Consider the following 26,413-nt stretch of genomic DNA (forward strand, 5'->3'; position numbering starts at 1 on the left):
TTTAGACGTTGGTAAATCGTCGTTGAATCTTCGGTAATCGTCGTGAGTCGAATCGTCGTTGAATAGTAGACACCGTCTGACAAGGTTAGGCAGCAAGTAAGACAGTATACTTATCACGGTATTAATAATAATGTCATCGTCGTTACTCACCAAGCGAACAAACGTTAATAAAGATGGCAGAAAAGGCAACTTTTCCTTGGATGAAACCTTGTAAAGTACAGTCGAATGACAATGTCCAACTGGCGTGCGATACGAGCAGTGGCTGTGGCAATAATCCAGGAACAAACGTGTACACCCGTTAATACGGAAAAACGCACAGGCCGATAATCTGTTTGGAGAGGCGTTTTATGTTATTTTTTTGGAGGTCAAATCGTTCCTAATATGTTATATATTTATTGAAAACATTTTTTAGTGTAAATATTACATTGATGTGAATTATATTTTATCTTGATACTTTGGACATTTGTTATCTAGTTATTCAGTGATGATATTATTTCTAATACTACCTATAATTTAATGTTTAATAAGAATGATTCAATTTTGATTAAAATATAGCAATGTAAATATATATCTTATTTGTAAAAGGCGGTTCATATACAATGTAAATATATAATTTATTTGTCAAAGGCGGTTCACATTCAGATTATTTTATGTAAATAGTGTAACTGTGAGAAATAGAATATTTAATACTACTTATAAACTAGCATTATTATAATTTAATAGTATGGTATCAATATATCGTATGATATATTTGGTATCAAGACTTGCATCCCAGTATTTTTTATGTTATGCCCTCATAACAAATATAAAGATAAAATAATTATAACCATATTATTAATAATAATAATATTAAATATGCCACATGAGAGAGTATGAGGGGCGACAATGCAAAACGTACTATTCCCATTTTTTGCTTTTTCCAGAAACATTGATTTTCTATAGTGAATCGTCTTCTAGTTATTGATGTAACAGAAGAAAATGCATCAAGACAAACTGGTATTAAATTACCTCTTATTTGTGGTATAAAGTATTTCACAACCATACGATGAGATCTATTAGTTTTTTTACGGTCAGTGCGCAGTGTCGGCCTGGTACATAAAAGGCCTCGGCCGCAATTTTTCTCTAGGGCCTCAATTTTATTTTTTTACATTCTTCATAGGATAATGGATTAATGTCTATCCTCCTGCTGGAATATTATATATTAAACAAAAAAACGATTAAATAAAAAACAACTATATAATTGTATGATTTGAAGCAGACCGTTAAACACTGACTTCCCCCCTTCCCAACTTTCCAACTAGTCACTCGATTAAACTTTTTTCACTTTTACCATTCTTAATTAAAACCAAGTATGAAGTTGATATTCACTTCTGAGTTCTGATATGCTTAATGACACATGGAATTTTTTAATAAGTTACCAAACAAATAATATAATACAAATTATGAAAAAGATATCACCCAAAATATATTACAGAAACATAATACAAACAATGAACAAAAGTTGACACAACATTATTTTTAAAACAAGTAATACTAAATAAGTAATTCGTGTAACATTTTTGATGACTTAGCTATAGTATCAATAATTTGCGTTTTCTGAATTTGTATATCTTTTTCAATCGCCATAAGCATTAAAGGTGATAAATGTTGTTGACTTATTGTTGATCTGATTTTAGACTTTACAAGTTTTAATTTAGAAAATACCCTTTCACAGGTCACTTGAGTTGAGGGTAACAAGAGTACATATTTATAAACTGTAAATAAATTATGAAATGAGTTGGAATGAAATGAAAGTTCTTTAATTATAATATAAGCACAGGCAATGCATTTATTACATTTATCACAGTCTACTAATTCAGTGTTGTCTTCATCTTCGCTATCATGGATACTATTTTCGGTTAATTTGCTTTCTGAAGCCATACTTGGTTGAAAACTTTCAAACTGACCAGCAAACTGCTTCAATTCATTACAAAATATTTTACGTTCTACTCCTGCCAACTCGCAAATGGTTTCTAAATCACTATTAGGAAATACATTTATAGAATTAATCGATGAAAACGTTTTAGGATCCAACCAGTGACAATCTTTAAGAAGCCCTTCATTTGGCATGAATCTTGCTTCTATACTATTCAGAATAACATCTAAAATAGTAAATGCTTCAGATTTAAATCTGTCATATGAACTTAAACTTCTAGATTCATCTTGGCCATGTTCTCCGGGCATTTTCTTTTTTTTGGATATGCGCTTATCAGAAAAATTTTCTTCAATATCAACTAATTCGTTTGTAAGAAAATAAGAGTTAACATTTTTTATAAAGAGTTGACATTGTTTAAATAAAAATAATATGTGAGTATCTTTTCTTTTATTTTGGATCTGTTTTTTTAAGGTATCAATCATAGTCCAAGCTTGAAGATAATTAATTGATTTTGTTTGTAAATATTTAGATACAGGACTTGTTACAGAAAATATGTCGATGAACAAAGTAGCTATAAAAATTGTTTCAAATTTTGACCAATTACCAATGAGAGAACGTGCCATGTATTTTGATGAGGTATTAAAATTTCCTTCATTAACTGAAATGAGAAACTCTAAAAATGTTACAAATTTACTATTTTCCACATTTTGATTATTCTCGACTAAGTTTATATCTATTATAGATGACAAAGCTTTGTCCTTGCTCCACCATCGTGTAACTCCAATTTTTTGAAGACGATAAAGCTTGTTATGAGCAACATGTTTGACTTTAGTTATGGCCATCCAAGCAGACATCCTTTTATGAGAATCTGATAAAAAAACTGCTGATGTTTCAACAAGTCCAAATAGATTTTCAGCAAGTGAGATTTGGGTTGTACTTTCTGTCATCACAAGATTTAGGACGTGTCCCATACAATGGGTATACACAATTTTAGGATTGTTGGTTTTCAAGTGTGCTTGTAGTCCATTATAAATGCCTTTCATATTTGAAGCACCATCAAATGAACAAGCAACAATGTCATTTATCGATAGTCGTAGATTTTGTAATTCTTCATTTAAAAGTTCAAAAAGAGCATTACCACTGGAATCATGACAAATAACCAAGCTCAATAATCGTTCTTGGACCACTCCTCCATGAATGTAACGTACACATATTGCCAGTTGATCCATAACACTGACATCTTGCGTTGAATCAATCATAATGCTAAAATGTTGACATTCTCTGATTTCATTGATAATTGCATTTTGAATAGCTTTTCCTATTGGTATTATTAATTTATCGTTAATGAAATGCTTTGACAAAAATGTTACTAACGATCCACGGCCTTTTTTGGATTTGTTTTTGTCACTAAGTTTAATGGAAGTATTCAGATGTTGTTGAAGAATTACATCGTATTTTGAAATTAGAATAACAAGCTCTAAAAAGTTCCCATGGTTTAGATTTTCATTATTCAAAGAATAAGCTCCTTCGTGCTTCCCTCGATAGGGAATACCTTGCTGGCCTATGAATAAAATAATATCAATCAACCTCTCTAAAACTTTTCTACGGGTTTCAACTTCAATAGCACGTTTAGCCATGACGTCCCTGTTGATTATATTTTCTATATCTTTATTAAGAGAAAACCGTATAGCTGTAGATACAGATTCTTCATGAGCATTGGAATTTTCATGTCTTTCAATATCTTTATACAGACTTTTGTTAATTTTAATATTTGCGGAGTAACCTGTAATAAACTTAGACTCAAATTCACCATGTTTTTTCAATGGCCCATAAGCCATGCAAGAAGAACAATAAAAACAAATTGTTTCTGAACAATATGATATCCATTTTCGTTGAACTGTCTTATTATTAGGTAATGTTTTAAAGTATATTCTCTTGAAATCAAGTTTCCCATTACCTGACTTAACAAATGGCTGAATAGGATGTTTACTGAAGAACTGATTTTTAATAGTGATACTATCAGTTCTACATGGCCTGATAAAATTAGCTATGAATGAACCTTGAGGAACATTTTGGCAATCAAGATATTCTTTATTTTTATTTTCAAAATTAAAATCACTAATAGTTTCATCTTCTGAATTTGATTCCTCAGAAATCTGGTCAACAATATTGTCATGTGATTTATCATTATTTCCAAAACTAAGGTCACTAGTAATTTTTTCTTCTTTTGGATTTAATTCAATCTGGTGAACAGTGTCGTCATATTCTTTATCATTATTTCTAAAACTAAGGTCACTAATAATTTCTTTTGAATTTGATTCGACAGAAATCTGATGAACATTGTCATCTTGCACCACACTTATTCCATCTGGGAAATACCAAATCCATGATTAAAAATATAATAATTTAAAAATTATATTTGATTAGAGTTGTAGGGTATGTAGGAAGCAGGTACCTACAGTTAAAGCTTTAAATAATCTAAGGACGTAGTAAACTTAACAGAATTAAAATATTTAATTCAAACTAAGCTTAATAATAAAAAAATCACTATTTTAACCAATATTAAATAGATTTTTTTTAACATATTAGGTAATAATTTATTACTTATAAATATAATATTTATATTGGTAATGTGGTGAAGAATTTAAGAAACTATGTTTCAAACTAGTTTAAATAAAAGTAGTTATTTTTTTTTTAGGAATCAAAACAATTGGTTATATTATAATAATTTGCAGTCTTGTAAAAATATACTTTTAATTTGTATTTAAATAGAGATACAAATACATCAATCTCAAAAGTATTTAAGAATAAATACAAATACTTAGAAAGTATTTAAATACAAATACTAGTCTTAACTTGGGTTCAATACTTTTTTTAATTTGTACATCTAAAATTTAGGTATTAATTAAACCCTGGTTGGATTATAGTAAAAAAAAAGTAATATTTGATTTATTTACTAATTTCTGTGATTTTATGTATAATATTTTCTTCTATATTATCTGGTACAATTTGAATGTCAGATAAAGCATTTGAATTTGAATCATTAATAACACTGGAACTAACTGTAAAACAATATAATAGAAAAAAAATAATCATAGGATAATTAACATTTATTTTTGTTAGATAGGAACCTACCAGGGTTGGCATATTTTAAATAAACTCACACTAAAAACAACACTAAAAAGTAAAAACATATATCAGAATATTATAATAATCATTATTTTTTTTAATGTTTAGACACACACTGCAGTGATACTAGTGATAGGTGGAACACAACTGTATTACCTACTTAAATAATTAAAAATCAGTTAAGCCTACAGATCCAATACTCTTTAAACATTTTCAGACACACACAGGGGTGGTTGGACCAAACTAGTCTATATTAGATAATTAGGTACTTAAATAATTAAAAATCAGTTGAACCTACATATCTATAGACTATATGCAAAACTCTTTAAAATATTTTCTTACCAATTTTTTAAATACAATAATTATTCTATCAATATTTATGCCTAAAATACTAAAACTTAATTTGAATAATACAAGTTACTAACTTAAATACTTAATAATTAACCTAATTATTTAAGATTCTTACCTTGAACTGCTGGGGCAGTTGGAAAAAACAACTTTTTTTGATTTTTGTCATTAGCACATGCTAATAATGCCTGCCTCTGCTTCGCTTTTCTTTTGGAATGCCCGTTTTCAAACTTTCTTTTATACATATTGATTCTTAATATTAAAATGAATAAAAAGAAAAATAATTTGATATTTCACTCACTAAAGTATAAACCAAATTATTAATTAAAAGATAAAAGTTCCATTCTGTATTAATATATTTTTGTACGCGGATTGTTAACGATAAGAAATAGACAGTTACGGGCAACGACATAAAATATAACTCTAATGAAAACAAATAACAGATAAACCGGTGATTGGTGTTTTGTACTAAAAATAGAAATACATACTTATTAATCATATGTTACACGAACAAAATAATATTAGTATATCACTGTTATCTAACGGTAGATAACCGTGTATCGTGGTAAACGTACAATCGTACAAATTAAAATGCACATTATAATAATAATATATACATTATACAATATACAACACGATCAACCGTCAACACGTACCTAGAGTATATATACAGTATACATATATATATATCATGGTGTAGTTCTTACTTTACTTCTTCATTTCGATATAGCAGTAATGTCATATAATAAAATATTGATCAAACCTGTAGTACGCTCGCCGGCTCCCTCACTAGGGCCCGCGAGAACTTTGGTGGGCCTCAGTCCTCAGGGCTGATCAATTCCGGGCTCTTTTACTAGTTTTACTTATATATACTTATTTTATACCTAACCGGACTGGGGGGCCCCAGAGATCCAGGCCATGGGACTCTGGACCCTTCTTCTGTCCCATCTCGCAGGCCCTGATGACAGCATATTTTTATATTTTTTAGTTCCACTAATTAAAAACTAAAAAAAAAAAAAAAAAAAGGTCAGGGCCTCGGCCGCGTTCGCGGCCCCGCGGCCCTGGCCAGGCCGACACTGTCAGTGCGTTTGACATCACTTACAGTCATCATTGTAATTAGAAACTTATCCTGTTCAATTTTTGTAGTTAATTTACACAAATTTTGTTTAAAATCAGTCAAGTCTTCTTCTGATAGTTCACTAACTCTGCATACATTTTTCTTTATCATTTCAGTATGATTACATTTTAATTCTAATTCTCTTGGTATAATATTTCTTTGTAATTGTTTTTCTTTTCTTTTCTTTTTAATTATTCTCTTTCTACCTCCATTAGTTTCAGTTATAGGTTCAATATATTCTGGATCATTATTTATCGATACATTTGATACTGATTCCATCAAAGGAAGAAAATCAGTATTTTATAAAATCAAATTAGCATCAACTGTTGATGTATTTGGTTCAATTAATATTTGATTAGTTAATATTCTTTTTGTACATAAATTTAATGGTCTAAAACCAGTCTCAGCATCTTTAGTGGTAATGTTATCATTATTTTGAAACAGTTCTGTATTCATGCATGATGTATTTGTTTCATTAGAGATCTCAATCAATATTGTATTATTTACTATTTTTTCTTCAATATTTATAGGCTGTACATCTGAAATTATTTCAACATCCATGTCTTCAATATTTAACTTTGGTACAGAATAGTTCAAATCAGCAGTTTCCTAAATTTAGTTATTATTATAATATTAAATATATATTAACTTAATATTTAACGTGTAATAAAAAATAATTATTAATACTAATAATATTGTATTAGAATTATTATTATAATACTTTAATACTTAAAGATTTTAATTGTCAATATAATTATAGGATATTTAGGTTTACCAAAAACAATATTTTATGTGATTTTAATTTTCCACCCTAATAATAAAATATAGAATTCAATAGATTTAAGTTAAATTTGATAGCTTAATCTTAATTATTTGATAAATTGGACCAACTTTAGTAAGTTGAACAGTTTCTAATCAAATAAAAATAAAAATAAAAACTATTTTTATAATTAAATAGTATTTAAAGTAATACCCAGTATTATACACTTAATATGAATTTAACTATTCTTCAATTTATTCTGCATAATATCTATGTATCTATTATGAAATCAATTTAAAAGAATAATTAAAATATTATAAAATTATTTTATTTTATTTCTTAAAATAGGTATTCCTACAAATGATTAGGTATCACAGTAATAAATAAGTATACAGTATTTACCTACTGTTGAATGATTTTTAACAATATAATAATTAAAAGTCTTACATAAATAAAGTTGTAAAGCAATGAATTTATTTTTTCATACCTCTAACTACCTTGACACTTTTTTAATGAATTCATTAAAATCCATTTCTTCTTTACTTTGTGTATCATTTTTTATTTTGTTCAAACCACATGCGGCCATTTTAATGGTTCTCGAGTTGAACATTTGAAATATCTAATTAACTTGTTGCAAATAAATTATAAATTGTGCATACAATAATAATTGCAATTACCTACTAATAATTATTATTAGTAAGTAATTAAAACAATGATCTACTATAGTAGCCAATAGGGAATTGTATTATCATAATACCATGATAGTCATCATATAAACTTTTGGAGGGAAATAATTTGTGACAAAATTCAACACCAAAACATATAATGAATTTTATCAGTTGCACCAACTAGTAAATAAAATAAAATAATGTAGTCCCATATTATATCATCATGAAATAATTAAAGAATAATTAATTCAAATTGAAATGTCAACTTCATCTTTTACTCTTGGAAATAGTACGTTTTGCAAATAATTAATTTAGTATAGCTACATTTTAACATGGGAAATATAACGTTTTGCTTCAATCTGGAAAGAGTACGTTCTGCGCATAATTTAAAAAATAGTACGTTTTGCTTTAATAATTATTAAGTTTACACTAAATAGCAATAGTTCATTTTGACACGATTTTAGCAATGGAAATGGTGCGTTATGCAGAAATCATGAAACTTTATGATTATATATACACTGGAAATAGTACGTTTTGGCGAAATCTGAACACGCCATTCGATTCCGCGTGGTTTTTACTATCAGAAATGATATATAACTCAATTTTGATATTTTTGGCAATAGCACGTTTTGCATTGTCGTCCCTCGTATATACTTAGAGTTATTTGAATATTTATGAATATACATGTTCTAATTATCGTTATTAATTTAAATAAATAGTTATATGATTAGTTTTAAAGGAGATGATTATTATTATTTATTACATATTATTATAATAAGATCAAGCTGCTAAATTAAAAATTGGGATATAATACAATATTATAAATAAAAATGCTATTTTTGTTTAATAGAGTACAGTATAAGGAATATGATACGTAATAATTAGGGCCCGGATTTAAATGCACTTAAAACCATACAGATATGCTCTAAAAAATAGCCAAAAATGCCCTTAAAAAATGCATTTTACCACAAAAATGCACTTAAAAAATACAATTTACCACAAAATATTATAAATATTATATTTTATTATTTGCCAAGTCCGAGCGATTATAAATAAAGATAAGATAGACAATATTGTATGTATACTGTATAGTTCTGGTTTATAAATTGTAAGAAAAACCCCGAAAAACACGAGTAATATTTTGAATTACCTATATTTAGATTATTAAGTTGTATCCATAGAGTAAAGAATATTGTATCAGAGATTTAATACTGCTAGTATATTTAATCTTTGGCAGTAAAATGTATAAATACTATATGTCTATATATTATACTTGTATATTATACAAATATGCATTAAAAACGAAAAAAGCTAAAATATGTTCTAAAAATGAAAAAATATTGAAATATGCAAAAAAAAGCAAAAAAATGCAAAATAAAAATTTCACCTTTGAAGTCTCTGTTACATGAATCAAATTATAAACTTGGAAAGCATTGTCTAGGATTAATCAAAAAATGATGCATTTTGCATTGGAATCCGGGCCCTAGTAATAATATAATGAAATTATGTAAATAGCATGCAATATAATGTAATATAATGAGATATTTATGCTAATTAGGACTACAACAATTTGAATTAAAATGTAAGTGTAAATTGTCTACAGTAATAAAAGTTGATTTGCTATGTAAAATGAGTTGTTATTAGCATTGTCGATTGTATTATGATTAAATTGTGGATACGAGTTTTTACTTTATGTTTATAATAATGAAACTCTTTTTATCTCTGGATAAAATCCTAACTTTTTATCTTTCGGAGCTTCAATGATTTTTATGCGGGCTCCCGTTTCTCAGCACGGGACAAGCGGTCAACAGGTCAGCGACGCTAGTTGCCGGTTCCCGGGGGCGTTAGTGTTGTTAGTTTGATTTTTGCTCCGAGCCGTTCGGTCGAGAACAAGTCAGCCCGCCGGCCCGCACTTACCAATCATTGTGGCCGTTATTAGTTGAACATGGCGCGTCGGCCATCCCCGACTACCGCGGGGATAAGGGAGGGTATGATTCGACCGCCATCCAGAAGCGTCACCATCGCATCCACCGTAGGTCCCGATGAAATGCGCTAATGTGGCTAATACTGGGACGCAGTTCGAATCGCTCCCTTCTAAGCGCCGGATGGTCCGCGCCACTCCGCGCCGTGCAGAACACCCCGGGCGGAAAGCGACGCAGTCGTCTCCGGCGCTTCCGGTACTCGCATCGGTCGTGCGTGTACTGACCGCCCCCTATAGACGGACCCGTCGTATAAGGGTGCGGAGTCAATTTTACGTAGCTGTCCGCGACCGCTTATTCAATATTCGCGGCTACCCTGCAGGCAGGGCGTTCCTCCATCCGCAACCCGAGGACGCGGGATATTCCGGACGCCTCCGGGTGCCCGACCTCGGTGGGTAGAAAACGACTGGACAAGTCCATGCCCGTTTCCCTGGCCGAGTGCGAGGCCACCCAGCAATGTAAATATATATCTTATTTGTAAAAGGCGGTGGTTCATATACAATGTAAATATATAATTAATTTGTCAAAGGCGGTTCACATTCTTATAAGGTTGACAACCGTATTTAAGAAACGCGGGCATTACATCATGTATACTAACCGTGTAGGCACCATAAACTATATGGCGCACGGTAGTTTGACAACATTTTCGTAATTTAATTTCCGGTATATCATATACTGCGCTAATATATAGGTCATCATCATTCAGCATTGAACCCATGGCAAGTTCATACAACGTAAACATAATGTTACCCCTTTACTTATTATTGCAGTACTGTGAAGAGGTTTGTTAAATTTTAATTGATACAAAAAAATAATAACAAGTTTTTTATTAAACACAAAATATAAATACAACATATAAATACAAAATATAAAATATAAATACAAAAAAAATTACCAAGAGTCATTATTATAATTCCATTCGTATTCTTTAAAAGATGCCTTAACAATTAACTTATTACTAACCATTAAATCTAAATACTCATATGTGGTATGTCTTATATTATCATAATTATTTTCAATATTTACATATATACGTTTTTCAAATTCTGTGTTAATAAAACAATTTAAGATATAATAATGGTTATCATAATTTACGAATATGCTATTATCGAATAAAAATGTTATTGACCAATTGAATGCGGCCAATAACATTTTACACGAATCAATTAAAAACAACGCATTTAAATCTATATTAGTATCATCTATATTATATATGTCTATAAAATGAGTGTTAGTATACGTATTTAAATTTAAATATAAATTAAAAAAATCTACAAAACTATAATAATAATTAATATCACTGTTATTATATACATCTAAATCATCACGTGTAGACCACGTATCACGCACACTAATTTGAGTGGTACATGGAAATTCTTTTTCGTATAGTGATACGATAGACATATACAATATTACTTTCCAAAATCTATTTCCTTTCAACGCCACGTCGTTATCGTACGTGAAAGATTGTGGTAGTATGTTATTGACGAAAAATGAATGCGATTCGTCTTTGTATTTTATGTACAAATTTTCATAATAATTTCGCAGCTCTCGTTCTACATTTCCAACCCCGATATCACACATTTTATCGATTACGTTATCGGAAACGTTCGGAAAATAATACTGTAATGCTATCTTAAGACCATATTTTTTATACAGGTGATATTTTTTACATAATAATGCTTTTCGGTACCTGCATGAATGACACATGAATCCTGGTGTACATTTCTTAAATTCATCATCATGGGTACCACCGGTGATCCTTTTAATAATTGTTGATATTACATTTCTCTTGGGTTTATTCTTCGGTTCAACCAACATACCACAAGCAACATTGTATTGATTGGCCATAATGAATTTAGACGTTGGTAAATCGTCGTTGAATCTTCGGTAATCGTCGTGAGTCGAATCGTCGTTGAATAGTAGACACCGTCTGACAAGGTTAGGCAGCAAGTAAGACAGTATACTTATCACGGTATTAATAATAATGTCATCGTCGTTACTCACCAAGCGAACAAACGTTAATAAAGATGGCAGAAAAGGCAACTTTTCCTTGGATGAAACCTTGTAAAGTACAGTCGAATGACAATGTCCAACTGGCGTGCGATACGAGCAGTGGCTGTGGCAATAATCCAGGAACAAACGTGTACACCCGTTAATACGGAAAAACGCACAGGCCGATAATCTGTTTGGAGAGGCGTTTTATGTTATTTTTTTGGAGGTCAAATCGTTCCTAATATGTTATATATTTATTGAAAACATTTTTTAGTGTAAATATTACATTGATGTGAATTATATTTTATCTTGATACTTTGGACATTTGTTATCTAGTTATTCAGTGATGATATTATTTCTAATACTACCTATAATTTAATGTTTAATAAGAATGATTCAATTTTGATTAAAATATAGCAATGTAAATATATATCTTATTTGTAAAAGGCGGTTCATATACAATGTAAATATATAATTTATTTGTCAAAGGCGGTTCACATTCAGATTATTTTATGTAAATAGTGTAACTGTGAGAAATAGAATATTTAATACTACTTATAAACTAGCATTATTATAATTTAATAGTATGGTATCAATATATCGTATGATATATTTGGTATCAAGACTTGCATCCCAGTATTTTTTATGTTATGCCCTCATAACAAATATAAAGATAAAATAATTATAACCATATTATTAATAATAATAATATTAAATATGCCACATGAGAGAGTATGAGGGGCGACAATGCAAAACGTACTATTCCCATTTTTTGCTTTTTCCAGAAACATTGATTTTCTATAGTGAATCGTCTTCTAGTTATTGATGTAACAGAAGAAAATGCATCAAGACAAACTGGTATTAAATTACCTCTTATTTGTGGTATAAAGTATTTCACAACCATACGATGAGATCTATTAGTTTTTTTACGGTCAGTGCGTTTGACATCACTTACAGTCATCATTGTAATTAGAAACTTATCCTGTTCAATTTTTGTAGTTAATTTACACAAATTTTGTTTAAAATCAGTCAAGTCTTCTTCTGATAGTTCACTAACTCTGCATACATTTTTCTTTATCATTTCAGTATGATTACATTTTAATTCTAATTCTCTTGGTATAATATTTCTTTGTAATTGTTTTTCTTTTCTTTTCTTTTTAATTATTCTCTTTCTACCTCCATTAGTTTCAGTTATAGGATCAATATATTCTGGATCATTATTTATCGATACATTTGATACTGATTCCATCAAAGGAAGAAAATCAGTATTTTATAAAATCAAATTAGCATCAACTGTTGATGTATTTGGTTCAATTAATATTTGATTAGTTAATATTCTTTTTGTACATAAATTTAATGGTCTAAAACCAGTCTCAGCATCTTTAGTGGTAATGTTATCATTATTTTGAAACAGTTCTGTATTCATGCATGATGTATTTGTTTCATTAGAGATCTCAATCAATATTGTATTATTTACTATTTTTTCTTCAATATTTATAGGCTGTACATCTGAAATTATTTCAACATCCATGTCTTCAATATTTAACTTTGGTACAGAATAGTTCAAATCAGCAGTTTCCTAAATTTAGTTATTATTATAATATTAAATATATATTAACTTAATATTTAACGTGTAATAAAAAATAATTATTAATACTAATAATATTGTATTAGAATTATTATTATAATACTTTAATACTTAAAGATTTTAATTGTCAATATAATTATAGGATATTTAGGTTTACCAAAAACAATATTTTATGTGATTTTAATTTTCCACCCTAATAATAAAATATAGAATTCAATAGATTTAAGTTAAATTTGATAGCTTAATCTTAATTATTTGATAAATTGGACCAACTTTAGTAAGTTGAACAGTTTCTAATCAAATAAAAATAAAAATAAAAACTATTTTTATAATTAAATAGTATTTAAAGTAATACCCAGTATTATACACTTAATATGAATTTAACTATTCTTCAATTTATTCTGCATAATATCTATGTATCTATTATGAAATCAATTTAAAAGAATAATTAAAATATTATAAAATTATTTTATTTTATTTCTTAAAATAGGTATTCCTACAAATGATTAGGTATCACAGTAATAAATAAGTATACAGTATTTACCTACTGTTGAATGATTTTTAACAATATAATAATTAAAAGTCTTACATAAATAAAGTTGTAAAGCAATGAATTTATTTTTTCATACCTCTAACTACCTTGACACTTTTTTAATGAATTCATTAAAATCCATTTCTTCTTTACTTTGTGTATCATTTTTTATTTTGTTCAAACCACATGCGGCCATTTTAATGGTTCTCGAGTTGAACATTTGAAATATCTAATTAACTTGTTGCAAATAAATTATAAATTGTGCATACAATAATAATTGCAATTACCTACTAATAATTATTATTAGTAAGTAATTAAAACAATGATCTACTATAGTAGCCAATAGGGAATTGTATTATCATAATACCATGATAGTCATCATATAAACTTTTGGAGGGAAATAATTTGTGACAAAATTCAACACCAAAACATATAATGAATTTTATCAGTTGCACCAACTAGTAAATAAAATAAAATAATGTAGTCCCATATTATATCATCATGAAATAATTAAAGAATAATTAATTCAAATTGAAATGTCAACTTCATCTTTTACTCTTGGAAATAGTACGTTTTGCAAATAATTAATTTAGTATAGCTACATTTTAACATGGGAAATATAACGTTTTGCTTCAATCTGGAAAGAGTACGTTCTGCGCATAATTTAAAAAATAGTACGTTTTGCTTTAATAATTATTAAGTTTACACTAAATAGCAATAGTTCATTTTGACACGATTTTAGCAATGGAAATGGTGCGTTATGCAGAAATCATGAAACTTTATGATTATATATACACTGGAAATAGTACGTTTTGGCGAAATCTGAACACGCCATTCGATTCCGCGTGGTTTTTACTATCAGAAATGATATATAACTCAATTTTGATATTTTTGGCAATAGCACGTTTTGCATTGTCGTCCCTCGTATATACTTAGAGTTATTTGAATATTTATGAATATACATGTTCTAATTATCGTTATTAATTTAAATAAATAGTTATATGATTAGTTTTAAAGGAGATGATTATTATTATTTATTACATATTATTATAATAAGATCAAGCTGCTAAATTAAAAATTGGGATATAATACAATATTATAAATAAAAATGCTATTTTTGTTTAATAGAGTACAGTATAAGGAATATGATACGTAATAATATAATGAAATTATGTAAATAGCATGCAATATAATGTAATATAATGAGATATTTATGCTAATTAGGACTACAACAATTTGAATTAAAATGTAAGTGTAAATTGTCTACAGTAATAAAAGTTGATTTGCTATGTAAAATGAGTTGTTATTAGCATTGTCGATTGTATTATGATTAAATTGTGGATACGAGTTTTTACTTTATGTTTATAATAATGAAACTCTTTTTATCTCTGGATAAAATCCTAACTTTTTATCTTTCGGAGCTTCAATGATTTTTATGCGGGCTCCCGTTTCTCAGCACGGGACAAGCGGTCAACAGGTCAGCGACGCTAGTTGCCGGTTCCCGGGGGCGTTAGTGTTGTTAGTTTGATTTTTGCTCCGAGCCGTTCGGTCGAGAACAAGTCAGCCCGCCGGCCCGCACTTACCAATCATTGTGGCCGTTATTAGTTGAACATGGCGCGTCGGCCATCCCCGACTACCGCGGGGATAAGGGAGGGTATGATTCGACCGCCATCCAGAAGCGTCACCATCGCATCCACCGTAGGTCCCGATGAAATGCGCTAATGTGGCTAATACTGGGACGCAGTTCGAATCGCTCCCTTCTAAGCGCCGGATGGTCCGCGCCACTCCGCGCCGTGCAGAACACCCCGGGCGGAAAGCGACGCAGTCGTCTCCGGCGCTTCCGGTACTCGCATCGGTCGTGCGTGTACTGACCGCCCCCTATAGACGGACCCGTCGTATAAGGGTGCGGAGTCAATTTTACGTAGCTGTCCGCGACCGCTTATTCAATATTCGCGGCTACCCTGCAGGCAGGGCGTTCCTCCATCCGCAACCCGAGGACGCGGGATATTCCGGACGCCTCCGGGTGCCCGACCTCGGTGGGTAGAAAACGACTGGACAAGTCCATGCCCGTTTCCCTGGCCGAGTGCGAGGCCACCCAGCAATGTAAATATATATCTTATTTGTAAAAGGCGGTGGTTCATATACAATGTAAATATATAATTAATTTGTCAAAGGCGGTTCACATTCTTATAAGGTTGACAACCGTATTTAAGAAACGCGGGCATTACATCATGTATACTAACCGTGTAGGCACCATAAACTATATGGCGCACGGTAGTTTGACAACATTTTCGTAATTTAATTTCCGGTATATCATATACTGCGCTAATATATAGGTCATCATCATTCAGCATTGAACCCATGGCAAGTTCATACAACGTAAACATAATGTTACCCCTTTACTTATTATTGCAGTACTGTGAAGAGGTTTGTTAAATTTTAATTGATACAAAAAAATAATAACAAGTTTTTTATTAAACACAAAATATAAATACAACATATAAATACAAAATATAAAATATAAATACAAAAAAAATTACCAAGAGTCATTATTATAATTCCATTCGTATTCTTTAAAAGATGCCTTAACAATTAACTTATTACTAACCATTAAATCTAAATACTCATATGTGGTATGTCTTATATTATCATAATTATTTTCAATATTTACATATATACGTTTTTCAAATTCTGTGTTAATAAAACAATTTAAGATATAATAATGGTTATCATAATTTACGAATATGCTATTATCGAATAAAAATGTTATTGACCAATTGAATGCGGCCAATAACATTTTACACGAATCAATTAAAAACAACGCATTTAAATCTATATTAGTATCATCTATATTATATATGTCTATAAAATTAGTGTTAGTATACGTATTTAAATTTAAATATAAATTAAAAAAATCTACAAAACTATAATAATAATTAATATCACTGTTATTATATACATCTAAATCATCACGTGTAGACCACGTATCACGCACACTAATTTGAGTGGTACATGGAAATTCTTTTTCGTATAGTGATACGATAGACATATACAATATTACTTTCCAAAATCTATTTCCTTTCAACGCCACGTCGTTATCGTACGTGAAAGATTGTGGTAGTATGTTATTGACGAAAAATGAATGCGATTCGTCTTTGTATTTTATGTACAAATTTTCATAATAATTTCGCAGCTCTCGTTCTACATTTCCAACCCCGATATCACACATTTTATCGATTACGTTATCGGAAACGTTCGGAAAATAATACTGTAATGCTATCTTAAGACCATATTTTTTATACAGGTGATATTTTTTACATAATAATGCTTTTCGGTACCTGCATGAATGACACATGAATCCTGGTGTACATTTCTTAAATTCATCATCATGGGTACCACCGGTGATCCTTTTAATAATTGTTGATATTACATTTCTCTTGGGTTTATTCTTCGGTTCAACCAACATACCACAAGCAACATTGTATTGATTGGCCATAATGAATTTAGACGTTGGTAAATCGTCGTGAGTCGAATCGTCGTTGAATAGTAGACACCGTCTGACAAGGTTAGGCAGCAAGTAAGACAGTATACTTATCACGGTATTAATAATAATGTCATCGTCGTTACTCACCAAGCGAACAAACGTTAATAAAGATGGCAGAAAAGGCAACTTTTCCTTGGATGAAACCTTGTAAAGTACAGTCGAATGACAATGTCCAACTGGCGTGCGATACGAGCAGTGGCTGTGGCAATAATCCAGGAACAAACGTGTACACCCGTTAATACGGAAAAACGCACAGGCCGATAATCTGTTTGGAGAGGCGTTTTATGTTATTTTTTTGGAGGTTAAATCGTCCCTAGTATGTTATGTATTTATTGAAAAAATTTTTTACAGTTATTTGTATAATAAAATATTTTTTAGTGTAAATATTACATTGATGTGAATTATATTTTATTTTGATACTTTGGACATTTGTTATCTAGTTATTCAGTGATGATATTATTTCTAATACTACCTATAATTTAATGTTTAATAAGAATGATTCAATTTTGATTAAAATATAACAATGTAAATATATATCTTATTTGTAAAAGGCGGTTCATATACAATGTAAATATATAATTTATTTGTCAAAGGCGGTTCACATTCTTATAAGATTATTTTATGTAAATAGTCGTGTAACTGTGAGAAATAGAATATTTAATACTACTTATAAACTAGCATTATTATAATATATTATGGTATCAATATATCGTATGATATATTGGTATCAAGACATGCATCCCAGTATTTTTTATGTTATGCCCTCATAACAAATATAAAGATAAAATAATTATAAGAATAAGAATAATATTAAATATGCCTCATGAGAGAGTATATACTTAGAGTTATTTGAATATTTATCAATATACATGTTCTAATTATCGTTAATAATTTTAATAAATAGTTATATGAGTTGTTTTAAGAGACATGATTATTATTATTTATTACATATTATTATAATAAGATCAAGTTGCTAAATTAAAAATTGGGATATAATACAATATTATAAATAAAAATGGTATTTTTATTTAATAGAGTACAGTAATATAAGGATTATGATAATAATATAATGAAATTATGTAAATAGCATGCAATATAATGTAATATAATGAGATATTTATGCTAATTAGGACTACAACAATTTGAATTAAAATGTAAGTGTAAATTGTCTACAGTAATAAAAGTTGATTTTGTATGTAAAATCAGTTGTTATTAGCATTGTCGATTGTATTATGGTTAGATTGTGGATACGAGTTATTATTTTATGTTTATAATGACACTCTTTTTGTCTCTGGATAAAATCCTGACTTTTTATCTTTCGGAGCTTCAATGATTTTTACTTCGGGTACGTTTATTGATGAATCTTTTGATTCATTATTGAATCGTTTTTTATGAGAATTATACATAAAATGGTGCGTTAAGCTAGAAAATATGCCGCTAATGATTTTATGCTCCAACCAAATATTTGGTAAAAAAAGTTATATTGAGCCCAGGTATTAAGTGCAGTTGTAATAGTTTTCAATATTACATATATTCCCAAAAGTCCTGATATGAAGGTTCCGAAAGAAATGAACCATCCCCATATTTTTTGTAGTCTGTTCTCTACCATTTTGCCAGGGACGCCCGGAAGGGGGGGGGCAGTGGGGGCCATTGCCCCCCCTGAGATTTTTTGTGTCAGTTACAAAATTGGAAGTTTTTTTTACATAAAGCTGGTGTTAGGTATTTAGGTATTTAGCGACTATGCGACAATCATTGTACCTAACATGTCATAATATATGATAATATAGGAGGTATTTAATTGAAAAAAAAAACAAAACGATTATTAATAATCATTAATCGCTAAGTCACTTTTGGCTAGTTCCTACAGATTGCCTGTTAGCGCGAACGAGTCAAAGTAATTATAAATAGTCGATCTCATTTATTGCCGAATAATATATAGCAATAAATTACTAATAATAGAATACTATTATATATGAATCGTGTATGAAAAACATAATAATAAAATGAAAATACTTAGAAAGCATACGCGATTATAAAAGCAGCCTGTTGTCGACGGAAATAGAAACCTTTTGACAGACATTATTACATTATTATTATTACATTTATGGTATTCTGGGTAATGTGTTAAGCTATCATGAGTAGAAGTGTGCGATTACTCTTTATAAATTATTATTAAACGATTAACGAAATATTGTGTTTTCCAAGTCCACGTTTTGTTGAGTGTTGACTGTTATTGCCCTACAATTTACAAATTAACTAATTTTTAAGTTATAATTATTAAAAAAAATCGTTACAAAAGTGCAAATATGGATTCAGTTCCTAAAAAGAAGAAAATGAGAACACTTGACTCTTATTTTTCAAATGATAAAACAAAAACGGTAAGCTCTTATATTGGATTATTTATGTTTTATTAAAATTACATTCTACCATCATAACAATTTATTGTTTTTGCGAGTTAAATCAATTACATTCATACTTAAAGTATGCATTTTTTCAGTAAATACAACTCACAAGAATACCCGGATATTTAAATAATAAATAGCCAATATTATTGGCACAATAAGGTCAATTTTTATTTTCATGAATATAACTGTTAGTTAAATACCTAATTAATAATTCAGTTATAAATTATATTATAATGTAGTTTTTTTAATTATTTAAAAGTAATAAGACTCTTTCTTTAAATTTAAATTTATTTTGTATTGTTTTTATAGCAGCCACTTGCTACAATTGATCATCATGAAGTAGAACTAGTAGAAGTATGTGTAGATGACCCTGTATTTGTTTCTGACCATACTGATGAAGCTAATTTTAAAGAAGTAAGTGTTGTAAAATACAAATTGAGTTTCTTACATTTGATTATTTTTATTTAATTTCTCGTTAATATTTTATCAAAAATGAATTAATATAATAATACAATACAATAGTATACCTAGAGGTGGCTAGATACCTACTACCTACTTAAATAACAAATAGGATGTATTTTAAATAATTTTTTTTATGAATTTAACTATTTACTACTAAATAATTATAATGTAGGTAATCTTTTTAATTATTTAAAAATAAAACTCACAATTTTTTGATTATATTTTTATTTTACTGTTTTAATTGTAATAAGCATTACATTTATTTGTTATGTTTTTTATAGAAGTCACTTGCTATAATTGATCACAAAGATAAAGTAGAAGAATGCATAGCTGATCCTGCATTAATTTCTGTAGACTACACCAATGTGCTATCTGATAACGATTTAGGACATTTTATAGAAACTTATTCACAAATTTCTGAAGATAAAAAGTTTGACCTTTTAACTAATCCATGGAAGCCTAGTAAACATTATAATTTTAAAAATGATGTTGAAGACAGTAAACGTCCATTTTTGTATAAATGGTTTTCACAATACCCATGGTTAGTATATTCAAAGTTATTGAAAGGAGCTCTTTGCCTTACTTGTGTTCTCTTTCGGGCTCATGTGACACACGGTTCATACTTTGGATCTTTTATTACCAGCTCATTTGTAAATCATAAAAAATTTGTAGAAAAGGCTAATCAACATGAGAAAAATAAATGGCATATTGAATCTTTCATACGATCCAAAGATTTTAAAGATATGAAAAAAACAAACTGTGGTATTGACCAAGTGTTAGATTCTTGTTATAAAAATAAAATTGAAAAAAATAGAAATAAATTAAAGCCAATAATTTCTTCACTTCTATTTTGTGCAATACATAATTTACCGATTCGGGGAGACACAGACAACACTGCAGTATTTAATGACTTATTAAAATTCAGGGTTGATGCTGGTGATTTGACTTTAAAAACTCATTTAGAAAAATCCAATAAAAATGCATTGTACATATCACACCGTGTGCAAAATGAATTATTAGAATGTTTATCTTCTAGTTTAAGATCTGTGATTACCAATGAAGCTATGCAAGCATTTTGTTTTTCATTAATTGTTGATGAAACGGCTGACATCAATGGTACTGAGCAGTTATCAATTTGTGTAAGGTATCTGTATAATAAAAATTTACATGAAGAATTTTTAGGTTTTTTCCCCTTACAAGAGTTTGACGCCTCATTTATTACTCAAACAATATTAGAAGCATGTACTAACCTAAATATTGATATGAATAAATGTGTTGGACAGGGGTACGACGGATGTGCTACGATGGCTGGCCATATATCTGGAGTGCAAAAAAGAATTAATAATGTGTATCCCATGGCTAATTTTTTCCATTGCGCTAGTCATCGTTTGAATTTGGTAATAAATGATTTGAATTCTCTTGCCGAAGTTAGAAATTGTGTAGGGAAAATAAAAGAAGTTACTACATTTGTTAGAGATAGTGCACTTCGTAGAAATATTGTAGGAAATAATTTGCCAAAATTATGCGAAACAAGGTTTGTTGAAAAACATAAATGTATCAGAAAATTTAAGGACCAATATGTTACAATTGTTGAAGGCTTGGAAGAAATATCAAAATCCAATAATTTTAACAGCAAAACTAGACAGCGTTGCTATGAAATGCTTACTGCAATCACTACTCCAACATTTGTTGTAATATTATCAATCATGGCAAAATATTCTGCAAAATTTGAAACTGTATCAACAGTTCTTCAAGGGATAGATGTTGACCTGCAAGAAGCTACAAAACATATTCAAGACCTATTATCAATGTTAGAAATAGACCGTAATAATTGTGAGAATATATTTAATTCAATATTTAATGAAGTAAAATTAGTTGCTTCTAAAATAGATCTTAAGTTAAAGTTACCACGGCGTAGTGTTAAACAAGTACATCGTGAAAACTATCCAACTAACGATGTGGAGGTATATTTTAGACAATCTTTATTTATACCATACTTGGAATCAGTTATAATGTCTCTCAAAGATAGATTTTCAGATGAAAAATTAAAAATATTTACATTATACAACCTACACCCCAAAAAAATGAAACTAATGAGCGACCAACAATTTGCAGAAAGTGTTGAATTTATTTGTACACTTTATGGTTCACTTCTAGACAATTTTAAAGAGCAAGCACTGTCATGGTATGATCTATGGAAAAAGAAAGAAGTCGAATCCACCATGAAATTAATTGATATTCTCGATTACGCCACATATTACCCAGCGGTATGCCAAGCAATACAAATTGCAATTACTTTACCCGTAACTTCCTGCTCAGTAGAAAGATCGTTTAGGTAATGTTTTTAAATAAATATTTTTACAAATTTTATTCTGTATGTAAATTCATATTTAACAATAACTTTTTTATTATGTTTCAGCACTTTACGCCGTTTAAAGACATGGGTTAGAAATAGGATGGGAAATGAAAGACTGAGTAGCTTGGGGTTAATTAATATACACCGCCAAAGGTATGATGATGAAAATTTTTTTAATCAACAAATTGATAAATCAATTAATTTATTTGCTTCTAACAAAAGAAGATTATCATTGCTTTTTGAGTAAAATGTAATGTTATGTATAAATATTATGATGTAATATGGAACATGGAACATGTAATGATGTAATATGTAAATTCAAATCAAATAAAGTTGTTTTTTGTTTAAACTTTATTATGTTTTTTGTAAATATTAGAACTAATAGTGTAATTTTATATTAACTTAAATTAGTTTTGATTTTTAAAAAAATATTAACGATACTATTACAAAGTATGAGTAGATGAAAGATGTAGCGATAAATCTTCCCATAAGTATTTAGGTAGGTACTTGCAATTTTTTGCCCCCCCTGAGCTACATTGCTGCGGGCGTCCCTGCATTTTGCCTATTATGTCTTCGTCTAAAAGACTTTTTAATCTTAACCCCTGATCTATAAATTCGTATCCCATAGATTGTCTTGCAATGATTTTGACCTGTTTCAATCTCTTGTCGGAACAATAAGTGTTTGTTTTAGTGCGTTGATAATGTCTTGAGTGTAGATGTCTGCAACTATTAGTTATTCTGGGCTTTTGTAAATCCATGTCCAAGTTTTTGATGGTCTTAGAGTTTGCAGTGATTTTATTTCTCTTGGTGATGGTGAAATTTCATACCATTCTCCGTCAAGAAAAAATACTGGTGACAAAATTTCATTGCAATCCATTTCGGTCTCATATGTTTGTAATGTGTGGGTTTTTGGAGCCATAGAAATGCGTTTTGTTGTTATATTTTATTGAAAGTTCGTTAAAGTATGATTTGTGCCGAGCTATTTCCACGTTTACAGGTCTGTCCTTCAATAGATAAATGATTTCTCCTGCACTTAATGCGGTGTATCCAGGACCTCCACCCATGGTGTATGAAAACATCAATAGACTATATGATCCTAGTGATAGTTGTTGTAACAGTAATTTTCTTTCAAATTCGCACTGCTTTCTTACAATGTCGGCATATAAAGAAGTTCATGTCGTTTTTAAGAAATTTTCTATGTAGACGAATTTTGTATTAACGTAGGCCTTTAAATCTGTGTTGTGGGGTATTACATTTTTTAAAGTGAAGTGGTTCATGAATGATAGGTCCGTGAGAACAAATAGTTGCGGATGTTTCGTGAGTAATACTGGTATTTCACAGGCAAACATTTTTTTAAACTTTCTTTAGCGCAAAAACTATATTTTGAGTTTCAACTAAGAAAATTTCTGTTTATTGAGATGTTGAATGAATTGGTTCTGATACCATCACAGAAGCAGGTCAATCGTATAATACATCAAAGTCATTATTGTCGCAACTTTGATGGAATTGATCATTGTTTCATATTATTTCTCCTTTATTAAACTCTAGACTATATAGGTCAGAAAGTTATAATTTGGTTCCAGTGGGTAAGATAAGATCGTTATCCTTACTGATAGACGATAGTGTTAGCAATACCTTTTATATTTATTAATATAATGCAAAAAAAAAGGAAAAGGTAATAATAATAATAAATGAATAAATATATACATTGAATAAAAGTGCATTAGATGGGAATAGTAATAAATAAGTGATGTATTGGTGTATGTTTTAAATTTTTTTTTATTATTATTATAGGAAAGAAATAATCATTGTGAGATAGAACGTGTATTATTTTGTTGTGAATAGTATGGTTTTAGTCTTCTAACATGTATTATATCTTCTATTATCTTATTCTTTAAAACTTATTTGTTTTTGTAATTTAAGTTTGATAATTTTTCTTTAATTTAATATTTAAAAAGAATGATAAAATTTTGATTAAAATATAACAATGTAAAAATATAGCTTATTTGTAAAAGGCGGATCACATACAATGTAAATATATAGTTTATTTGTTAAAGGTGGTTCACATACAATGTAAATATATAGTTTATTTGTTAAAGGAGGTTCACATTCTTATAAGATTATTTTATGTAAATAGTGTAACTGTGAGAAATAGAATATTTAATACTACTAACTAGTATTTTTTTAATATATTTTATAGTATCAATATATCGTATGATAAAATATAATATATAATATAATAAGTCGTGGGATTTACTGCTTTCCAATTGTTCGGGCCGGGAACGGACAATAATAGGCCGTGCGCCCGGTCACCAAAATACTTCGCGCTTAATAAGTATTATACTAACACACCGACCGACCTATGTAAAATTGTGTTAATTGTATATAGCTCAACTAGAATTGGTTGGGTTCGCCGCGCAAATACTAGTGAGCTATGTAGTGTGGTGGTGTGTAAGTGTGTATATAGTATATGTGTTAGTGTGTACCTATACTTAAATCTAGGACGAATAGGTAACTTTATAATAAATAATGGTAACTCAAATCAAATCTGGTAAAAATATGATATAATAATAAAATAAACAAATTACGGCCCTTTTGGCCCAACAAGTAAAAAATGTATATAATAATAAAATAAACAAATTACGGCCCTTTTGGCCCAACAAGTAAAAAATGTATATAATAATAGGCCTAACCAAAATGCCGATTCGGCACAACCAGATATAATAATAATATATAAAATAATTAGGTAATAATTGCAAGTGTATAAACAGTAAATATCAAAAACTGTGTAGCCCTTATGACCAAACAGAATAAAATATAGATATAATAAAATCTAGGTAATGAAAAAAGTTATGGCCCTTCTGGCTCAATAACACAATAATTATAATATAAAACAAAACGCTATTAGAGCAGTAACCTGGTATAATTAATATAGAATATAGAAAAGAAAAGCCCTTCTGGCCTCACAATAATAAAAAAAAATATATAGCGCTTTTGGCTCAACAGAGTAAATGTTAACAATACCTAATAATATAATAATAATACATAAATAACAATAAAAAATAACTCACGACTTGTCGGTGCACTGCTGGCCAGCTGCTACCTAGACCTATATACACTAAAAAATTCACACTCAACAAAGATATTCACAAAGGTATAAAAAGACGCAAATGCTACGACGACTGCGACAATGAATATAATATATGATAATAGTATAATTTAAATATGGCAATTCGCACACCGGTATATAAAATAGATATAGTAACAAATATATGGCGATTAGCGCCCACGCAATAGTTATAAAAAAAATAGCAATTCGTGCATATTTAAAAAGATATTGTTCACGACGGCCTAGCTCACGACGACGGACGGAGAAAAAAAAGAAAAAAAACTGCGGCGGCCGTGTTAAACTACGCGGACCGGCGAGCCGGCGGCCGCAGATAACACGCCGATACCTGTTTTGCATAATATTATATAATTCACAAGACACAAAATATAATTAAAACAAAAATAAATATAAAAATAACGGCTGGTGCGCGCGAGTGTTTGTGTGTGTGTGTGTGTGTGTCGATCGGTTGTTCGTCCGTAACCGCTAGTATTATACACTATTATATC

At 29.4% G+C, this 26,413-nt stretch overlaps 3 protein-coding genes across 3 annotated transcripts; 2 read left to right on the top strand and 1 right to left on the bottom strand.

Annotated features, from left to right (window-relative positions):
• Positions 1-1,533: 1,533 nt before the first annotated feature.
• LOC132925503 (uncharacterized) lies at positions 1,534-5,767 on the bottom strand. Its single transcript, XM_060989895.1, has 4 exons — positions 5,511-5,767; positions 2,520-4,283; positions 1,836-2,273; positions 1,534-1,754 (listed from the first exon to the last, which is right to left on the bottom strand). The coding sequence occupies exons 1-4, from the start codon at positions 5,635-5,637 to the stop codon at positions 1,534-1,536; spliced, it is 2,550 nt and encodes an 849-aa protein (XP_060845878.1). The 5' UTR covers positions 5,638-5,767.
• Positions 5,768-19,881: 14,114 nt separating this feature from the next.
• Positions 19,882-22,455, top strand: LOC132925504 (zinc finger MYM-type protein 1-like). The gene is made up of 4 exons (XM_060989896.1): positions 19,882-19,953; positions 20,290-20,394; positions 20,724-22,406; positions 22,450-22,455. The coding sequence occupies exons 1-4, from the start codon at positions 19,882-19,884 to the stop codon at positions 22,453-22,455; spliced, it is 1,866 nt and encodes a 621-aa protein (XP_060845879.1).
• LOC132923987 (uncharacterized) lies at positions 22,455-23,125 on the top strand. Its single transcript, XM_060988025.1, has 2 exons — positions 22,455-22,777; positions 22,862-23,125. The coding sequence occupies exons 1-2, from the start codon at positions 22,455-22,457 to the stop codon at positions 23,043-23,045; spliced, it is 507 nt and encodes a 168-aa protein (XP_060844008.1). The 3' UTR covers positions 23,046-23,125.
• Positions 23,126-26,413: the final 3,288 nt, after the last annotated feature.

This window comes from Rhopalosiphum padi, chromosome 3 (assembly GCF_020882245.1).
Source record: "Rhopalosiphum padi isolate XX-2018 chromosome 3, ASM2088224v1, whole genome shotgun sequence".
Taxonomy (NCBI): Eukaryota; Metazoa; Arthropoda; class Insecta; order Hemiptera; family Aphididae; genus Rhopalosiphum; species Rhopalosiphum padi.